At 47.1% G+C, this 9,195-nt stretch overlaps 1 protein-coding gene across 1 annotated transcript; it reads right to left on the bottom strand.

The window, feature by feature from the left end:
* Positions 1–496: 496 nt before the first annotated feature.
* On the bottom strand, positions 497–9,195 carry Mesd (mesoderm development LRP chaperone). Its single transcript, XM_036188794.1, has 3 exons — positions 8,900–9,195; positions 3,332–3,564; positions 497–1,787 (listed from the first exon to the last, which is right to left on the bottom strand). The coding sequence occupies exons 1-3, from the start codon at positions 9,086–9,088 to the stop codon at positions 1,529–1,531; spliced, it is 681 nt and encodes a 226-aa protein (XP_036044687.1). The 5' UTR covers positions 9,089–9,195; the 3' UTR covers positions 497–1,528.

Below are 9,195 nucleotides of genomic sequence, written 5' to 3'. Positions count from 1 at the left end.
CATTCTCCCCATGGTGACCATGTTACATTGTAGGTCATTTGTCTTTTCTGCCATGTCTGCACTGTCTCTGGCACACAGTAGCACCAAGAACATCACAGATGATGCATGAATTTTGGTGAAGTGGCTACACATCCCACAGAAAGCAGTGACAGCCTTGTGTCTGCAGCATGAAGGCTTCCAGCTACGGGACAAGAGCATCACAGCTACAGACAAGACAGTAGATAATCAACTGCCTCATGTGAAACAGATTTGCTAGGCTCAGATACCACCAAGCTGGGGACCCTGCCCCAGCCTGTCCTGAATTGGCAGCACCCTCAAACGGGACAGCAGCAGATCATCTTCCCAGACTCACAATGCATGAGGACCAAGAAAAGCCTCTTTCTGAAGAGGCTCAGTAGGTTGCATCCAGGACACCCTGAGCTGGGGAGGGAGAGGGCATGGCTCACCAAGAGAAACATGAATAGGAACCCAAATGAGGACAGAATATACACACCACTGGAAGCTCGTAAACGCACTTTATTTTTGAAAAACCAATGATCAACAGTGGCTCCACTGGAAGGAAGTATTGAAGCAGGGTAGGGCAATTTCACACTGCAACACTCTGACAGGCGCACTTTCTAGCCATGGATGTGTACATTTTCTAACTTGAATTTAAAATCACAACTGCAGTTTTACAGTTCTCAGAAAAGGCATCCTCATAGAAATGTTCTTTTAGATAGGCTTCAACCTACGAACAGCAAAACCCAGATGTGAAGAGCCGCAGCACACCAGGAGAGTACCATAAGAAAGCACGAGTTTAGGCACTTTATCACAGAAAACCACTTAGAAATACTGTAGATGAGGGCCACTCGATGGAGATGCTGCTGGCCCCTCGTCCTCACCAACTTTACAGTTGTCGAGCCATGAGAGCACGAGCCCTCAACTGAAGCACCCTTCTCTCCTCCAGCATTCCCCCCACAACCACAGGAAGACTGACAGACAGTGGCTCCCCTAAACCGAGGAGGAGCACCGGAACCATCTGAAATGATTCCTTAGCATCAGAGCGGCGCCGACTCATGATCTGCACTTGCTGTAATGAGCTTGCTGTCTGGATCCCTGGTGTGCGGAGCGAGATGCACCGCTCACACAGCACATTTTTCTTCACCGACTGCACAGTCGATGCCTGCCTCAGTCAAGCCACAGGTTCTCGGCTCGGCTGACGAGAACGTATAAGACACAGACACATCAAGAGCAGTGAAGAGGGAGGAAGTGGTACTCTGGAGGACTCACCAGATGTAAGAGGAACAAAACATCCATCAAGTTTCCATGTCAGCTGATGTCACAGTTAGCATGACTTGCCAGTGTCCACTACCAATCACAAAGCCTGCCTTCACATGTGAAGCCTTCATACAGTAACTGTGATACTGACCAGAGGTCATGCACAGGCCCTTTCTAGAAGACATGAGACTGTCAACTGGTATGCAGGTTCCTCATGGGCCTGCAAGGGGCTGTGTGGTCCTGCCTGCCTGGCAGGAAGCTTACCACCTGGCTAGAGGTCTTCTCTTCTGCTCCCAGCTCGGTTGTCTTCCCTGGAAGCCCGTGGTTTGGTATCTCCCTCCTTCTTCTTTTTACCCTTCTCTGGCTTTGTTTTATTTTTCTCCTTGCTTCCTCCTCCTTTGCCAGGGTACACCTGTCCCTCTAGAGTGACATCAGCACACCTGTCTTGGCTGACCAGAAAGTCCTTGATCTCCCAGGCATAGCTCCCATCCCGGAGCATGAAGATAGCTCGGTCTGATCCCACGATGAACCTAAACAGAGAGGCCACCAGTTAGCAATGCTAGTGAGGTGCCAAGGGTCAGAGAAAGTTAGGGCCCATAACCAGACTTCAATTCCACACAACACAGAACACCGTATTGTACTGCGCTGGGCCAAGTGGCTGCTGACTTTAATGTTGGCTGAGCTCTAAACAAGCATCCTGCTGGGATCTAGACAGAAGCAGATGCTGGTGATCCTGAGGCATAAATGAGGCCCTGTCACGAGAGTATAAAAGAAAAACTCCTTAGAGGGCTGTGGAGGGCACAGGTGTGCTGGAGGAGGGCAATTCCATTTTGATCTTTAACACTCTGAAATGTTACGTCCATCTGTTTTACATATTTGGGGGGGTTGTTTTGTTTTTCCCTGATAAATGGTCTCATGTAGCTCAAGAAAACTTCATGGGAAAATGACTTTGAACTTCAGATCCTCCTGACTTCACCCCCAAGTGCTGAGGTTAAGGCACCTGCCACCGTGCCCAGCCTTTTTATGTCCTGAAGTCTCTCATTAGTTTTGTTTGACAAAAAGTCTGTCCTGAAAAGGCTAAAAGGCACTGGCAGAGAGCAGGTACTGCAAGGGTCTTCCTCAAGGCCCACAGGACACCTTTGGGCAGGCAGAAATCCTAACTACCAAGGTCAGAAGCAAGCAGTTCAGCTTATGCCCACTCAGCATGGGTCTGGGTGACACACAAAAGCGTAGCCAGAAGGCATGACGCTTCTGTTTCTGAACACTCCACACCTGCCCCCTGCAGCAGCAAGGCTTCCATCAGAGAGCAGTCATCACCAAGACATGGCTCTGATGAAGTTACAGAAGGCATCATGTTGGCCTGTGCACTCTCAGAAACTCCCATTCTTTCTCATCACTTCCTTCCTTTCTTAAGACATCTGAAGACCTTGACTTTCAGAACTATTGCTAAGGAGAAAAAGCAGGCTCTAAAAAAAGAAGGACACCCATGGATGGGAAGGGAGAGAGTGGTAAGGATGGACACAGGAGGGAGTGGAGGCTGGTGAACATGATCAAAAATAAACTGTATGAAATATATATCAATTAGAATCTTTCACATGGTATTTTAAGATCATTTGGTCTTTGAAAATAGACTTCTTCACATTAGTTATTTATTAGTCACCTATTATAGCTGCATGTACCAACACCATGGATTGTAGAGCTGTAACTCATTCATTCTAAGAGGCTAAGCAATACAACTCTTTATTCTGATGAAGCAAAAGTTAGAGACAAAGATAAACAAGGCTTTCAACACCAAACAAGATATTAAAACAAACTTACTGATGGACAAAAAAAAGAGCAAAAAAACCAAAAACAACAGCAATGAAAAACAAATATTTAAAGAAAAAATATGAAAAAATTTAAAGGAACTCATAGACAGGAAAGGTCTAAAGTCCTTGGGAAGATTGCCAAAAAGGGCACTCTGCTTCAACCCCAGAGAAATCCCCAGCACACACCCCGGTGAGGTGACAGGAAGCTGCAATCCCAGTGCCAGGGAGGCAGAGGCAGGAGGATGTTTATAGCCTGGGGTCTCTACCTCTGAACATCATAGTTGGCATTGAAGAGGCTGCCCTGCCATAGGCTGGTGATCTCTTCTGTCTCCTTCTCGGAGGGGTTCCCTGACACAGTGACGAACATCATCAGAGTCTTCCCTTTCTTTGTCATCTGCAAGATGCTCTCAGGCTTGCTGGGGTCGAGCTTGGAGAAGTCAACAGGTGCAGAGGGTCTCTTGTGTTCTGGAAGGTCTCCTTCTTCTATGTCATCATCTTTCTGCCAGGAGAGAGGGAGCATTAACCCTGTCATCAGACTCTCCACTGGCACAGATATTGCCTAGAATGTCAGAAGCAGGGGTACACACCACCAAATTACTATAAACGAAAGATTCCCTTAACAGCTCAGGGTTCCTATGTCATACAGGTTTCTATGATGTTTTCCTTCTCAAAGAACCTACCCAACTTGGTGGAATATAAAAACAGCCATAGCCAGGCAGTGGTGGTGCATGCCTTTAATCCCAGCACTCGGGAGGCAGAGGCAGGCAGATCTCTGTGAGTTCGAGGCCAGCCTGGTCTACCAAGTGAGTTCCAGGAAAGGCGAAAAGCAACACAGAGAAACCCTGTCTCGGAAAACCAAAACCAACAAGAACAAAACCCAGGCACATTAGATATTGTTATGGATGCCACCTAGCAATGAAAACCAAAGACACCTATAACAATCCCAAACACAGGCATTCTGGCTAAAGTGCATAATCCCAATGACTCAGTAGAGCAAGGAGAAAGACGGAGAATTCAAGGCCAACACGAGCAACTTAGCAAGATCTTGACTACAAAACGGCTGGGGATGTGGCTTAGTGGGGGAGTGCTTGCCTAGAGTGTGCAAGGCCTTGTGGTCAATCTCCAACACCACTAAGACAACTTTCTTTTTAAAAAATAACACATGACAGGCACAAAGACATACTATACAATCTCATTTGTTTAAGTATCAAGAACAGGTAAAACAAATGTGGGGGACAGAAATTAGAACACTGATTGCCTCAGGAGAAAGATGTGAGGTGGGTCAGACTGAGAAGAACATGAAGGAACTTCTGGTGTGGGTTACACTGTTCAAAACTCACTGTGGGCTCAGTGACAAGATGCTTGTCTAGCATGCCTAGCGTCCTGGGTTCCATCCCCAGCTGAGCAAAACAAACAAACTCCTCGGGCTGCACACTCAACACCTGCAGTCCACTGCACACAGATGTGAAATCCCAGGTCCAGGTCTGCTCTATGCAGACCTAACACTTCTGAAAGCACCTTCACTGGATTCTAGGAACGGGCAAAGGTGCAGACATGCTGAGGGTGACCACAGCAGATTCCTCACTTGGGGGAAGAGGCAAACATGGAAAGGAGGAAGGGTGAACCTTGGAACACACTGGAATTGGAGGCACAGATTGATTCGACAGGTAGATGGGTAAAAATATTAAAATGTAGGTTCCTTGAAGAAAAGCCTAATCATTGCATGTGAAACAAAAATGAGCCCTTAAATATCTTCCTGCATCAGGAAGAAGTGCTCAGTGACTCCCACACCATGTCAGAATGACACAGATGCCAACCTGAAGCAGCTCAAGGACCAAATCTGGAATAACATGAACATCAAAATAATAGTAAGGATTTACAGCTCCCCCAAAGTCCATACTGATATAGAGATGAGAGAAAAAAAGAACCCATTATTAACAGTAGAATAACCAAATAGCCAATACATAGACTAACTAATAAATAGAAGGAATGCACACAACAGACAGACAAAAAATCCCCCAAAGGCTGTTGAGTTAGCTCAGTGGGTAAAGGTCACTTGCCTTACACATTTCATGACCAGAGTTTAATCCCCAGGACCCATATGGTGGCACGAAAGAACTGACCACCCACACCCAACTTGCTCTCTGTCCTGTGGCTCACACAAACTAAACTAATACCAACTTGGAAGCTGGCATGGCCTCTCAGGCCTTGGATGCCAGCACGGGGGTTGGAGCAAGGAAAATAGCTGGAGTCTGCTGGCCACTCACCTAGCTTCAGGTTCAGTGAGGGACCCTGCCCCACAGGAACAAGGTGGGGTTGCGACGGAGCAGGATACATGCTAGAACTACAAATGTACATCTCTCTCTCTCTCTCTCTCTCTCTCTCTCTCTCAGCTGCATGCAGTCCTGACCTTTCAACTGGTTTCGCCCAGCCCCACAGTTGTCTGCAGACAACCAAGCTGAACTTTCTTCCTCTTTTAGGGGCCTTGATAATAGCTACCATCTGCTGAGTTACTAGAATATTCCATTTGGACACATATTATCTCCAACCTTCAGAGCAAACTGCTTAAGTTCTCCACTCAAGGAATCAGATGATTCTCAAAGAATAAGCACAAGTTACACATGAACTATAGAACCTAATGCCAAAGTCAAATCTATATTCTGGCTTTTCAATCCCTCTGGCCTCCACAGAAAATGAAATCACATCTTTATTTCCTGTACTACTTGGGACTCTGCATCAGTTTTAACACAGAGTCCTCACCACCTCCTCTGCACAAACCTGATGCAGGACCTTCAGGAGACGTTCATGTGATTAGTAAGGAGTGAGAGCACTCACTGACTCAGAGATCCCACTGAAGAGAAGAACCGTCTCCTCTCAGAGGGAACCAGGGCTGCTGGGAAGGGAGCTCACATCTACAGTGTCTACATACAGTAGCTCAATATGCATGGCAGCTGGTAAAACAAGGCATGCCCTGGTTCACAGAAACAGAAGATGTGGGTCACAAGATCATATTTCTCCCTTGTGTGACATTCGTGCAGGCTTCAGGCTTCACACCTAACATCTTCATGATAGTCCACCTGCACAGCGCACACTACTAATGTGTGCAGCAGTGTAGCTAAGTGGGTCAAAGATAGGCTCTGAGGTCAAATGACAGAATTCTGAACTAGGCAAACCTGTTGTGTCCCTAGGCAAATTGCTTCTAGATGCCTCAAGGTCAGCCTTCAGGAAACAGAACCTCCCTTATCTCCTAAGAGAGAGGATTAAAGGAGATACCGTGTAGCTGACTTCAGAGCCCTCCCAGCTCACCCATTCTCCACTTTCCAGAGTGACTACCTCTTCTTCAAAACCCCTCAACAGCTCCAGGGCACATTCTAAACTTGCTTAAAAGTATAGCTAGAAAGACAGTGCATGGGGACTGCTAAACAGCTATCAGAGGAAACAAACACAACTTTTAAAAGTCCATCTGTACTGATTACAGCCACTAAAATTGTTTTCATAAAGAAAGATTAGGAACAGGTTGTAATATCTGGGTAAGACAACTTCCATCCCCATCAGATCCACCTATTCACTACTTCCAAATACAGTACAGGCCCTGTGGTATCCGAGACCTCATTGGCCTGGTTCCCAGCAACCTTCACTCACTATTGCTTTGCTTCAGACATGGCCTAAATTAATTAGCTGATACTGGATACTGATTGTGAATTGTACTCTTCCAAGTCCTTCCAGTTTTCTCAGTTAATACTTGCAACTGCTTTGAGATGAACACCGACACTTCCACCACGTACATAAGGAAGCTAAAATACAGAGATTTGTACCAGACCAAATTCACAAGTTTAAGTGGATTTGTCCGTCTTGACATAAAGGAAACAAACAAACAAATTACTAACAGTAAAATATCAATTAATAAGCTAATGGTGGCATATGCCTTTAATCCCAGCACTCAGGAGGCAAAAGCAGGCAGATCCCTGTGAGTTCAAGGCTAGCCTGGTTTATAGAGCAAGTTCCAGGACAGCCAAAGGCTACACAGAGAAACCCTATCTCAAAAACCAACCAAACAACAAAAACAAACAAACAGGAATATCAACTAATAAATAGAAAAAATGTATACAACAGATAGACAAATATCTTCAAAGGGCTATGAGTTGGCTCAGTGAGTAAAGAAAGAGGTTTGCCTTGGGCACACTGGATGATCTGAGTTCAATTCCCCAAGACCCACATGCTAGGAGGAAAGAAATGATCATCTACACCCAACTTGTTCTCTGCTGACACATGCTGAGGCACATAGCAGAGTTCTCTACCAGACCAAATCCACAAGTTTAAGATATGCTGACGACCTGTTGGTCTCTGCTATTCTGCCCAGGATCCAGGTCTCTCTCAGACTCCTCTCACGTACTCTCTTTATCCTGTCTAAAATGCAGTCTCCTCCCTGCAGCCTTCTAGTGTTCCCGCAGCATCTTATCTCTATAGGAGCCAACCATTTCTGTTTTGGTGTACTACAGTTACGTCCATTATTCTGACGCTGCCTTGCTTACTTCTGCAACCTCCTCTTCCTCAGTGTCTGAACACCGTCCATGGCAAAGCTTCTCACAAGGTAAGGTTCTCACTTGGGCAGATTAAAAGGCATTGTTTACTAGAGTCCAAAAAAGTTTGAAATTGAGAAGAGAATAAGGGGATTCCCCATTAGTCATACACACCCACTCAAATCTACTCCAATTTTTCTTTGCTCTTTTTGAGACAGGGTCTCACTGTGTTTGAAATTTACTATGTAGCTCAGATTTAACTAAGACTAGCCTCCTGCACCAGCTTCTTAAGTACTGGAATTACAAACATGCACTACCATGGCCCCACTACTCCAATTTTTCTGTCGGGTACAGATAACATGAAAACAGGAGTTCCCTTCTAGTCAAATTCGGCAGGTGGCTGTCTTAAGCTTATTCCCAACAGTCTTTACCCGCTTCCAACAATACAGAGTTAGCTACAAGTTAAAACATTAGCATCGGAAACAAACCTTGGGAGTTCTCTTGCAGGAAGAGACAACCTGCCCCAAGTTACACAGTGAGTACAGTTGTGTGACTCCTGTCCATCAGCTGTGCAAATCAAATAGGACAGTACAATCACTTGCAGAAAGGGGACAGTACACATGTGCTTTTTTGTCAGGAACCGCCCCTTAGCACCTTATTTACACTCACTGTGACCACACACCCCAATGCATACAAGGAACAGATCAGAAAACAGCCTCTCACAAAACAAGTCCACTGCTCCCTTGAATGAAAAACCTGGGTTCCATGAGATGCCTTAGCTCTCCCCACCAGTAAAATAAATCCACCCACGAAATTACAAAATCCCCAGCAGGAACATAAACCAAAAGGAGTCGGAAACCCTCTCTCTATTTGGAAGGATCTCTGTCAAAGCTAAAAACCGTTCTTGAGAGACAACTTTCACAACCCACTCACTCGGGAACAGGAGGGGGAGTGAGGGAACGAACGCTCTTCAGGAGCGCTCTCTCCCTGTTAGCCAGCTCAATGTAGAGACCACCGGGGCACAGCAGGGAAAGTGGGGCTTGACTGGTGAGAGGCCAAATCCTGACTGGAGTGGCCGGGAAGCCACGGCAGTGGAGGACACTGGGGAGAGAGGCCTGAGCCATGGAGGAATGAAGGCGGGCACGGGACGGGGAGGTGGTCAGTATCAACTTGAGACAGTCAGTAAGGGCCCTGGGTACAGGACAGGCCAAGAAATCAGGGGACAGAAGTCAGAGGGTCCCAAGACCAAGGGGGTAAGGGTTAGAGAGAAGGGATCTGGATGGAGACATGCCCGGGAGTGAGGGCAGCACGGACCTCCCACTGCTCCAGAAGTCGCGCCATGTCGGCATCATTGTAATCGCGGATGTCCTTCTTCTTTTTCCGTGGAGGTGGGGTAGCTTCGCCCGGCGTGTCGGCCGCGCAGGCCCCAGGAGAAGGGAGCAGCAGAAGGTCCGAGGCACACAAAAACAGAAGGACCGCGCACAGCCACCTGGAGGCCGCCATGTTAGCCGCCCAGCGTAGCGACGGCGTGCACACTGGGCCTGCGCAGACAGCGCGCGAACTCCAGCAGCCCGGTCCTCGCCCGGGCCTCGCCCCCGCCCCGCCCCTCT

The sequence above is a fragment of the Onychomys torridus genome, chromosome 1, assembly GCF_903995425.1.
Source record: "Onychomys torridus chromosome 1, mOncTor1.1, whole genome shotgun sequence".
In the NCBI taxonomy this organism is placed as follows: domain Eukaryota; kingdom Metazoa; phylum Chordata; class Mammalia; order Rodentia; family Cricetidae; genus Onychomys; species Onychomys torridus.
This window is presented reverse-complemented; position numbering and strand designations above follow the sequence as displayed.

Excerpts from the sequence above, each read along its gene's own strand:
- Mesd (XM_036188794.1), bottom strand. The coding sequence starts at position 9,088 with ATGGCGGCCTCCAGGTGGCTGTGCGCGGTCCTTCTGTTTTTGTGTGCC. Across the intron at positions 3,565-8,899 it reads GACTTCTGGAGCAGTGGGAG|AAAGATGATGACATAGAAGA; the intron begins GTCCGTGCTGCC and ends CTCTCCTGGCAG. Across the intron at positions 1,788-3,331 it reads GCCAACTATGATGTTCAGAG|GTTCATCGTGGGATCAGACC; the intron begins GTAGAGACCCCA and ends CTCTCTGTTTAG.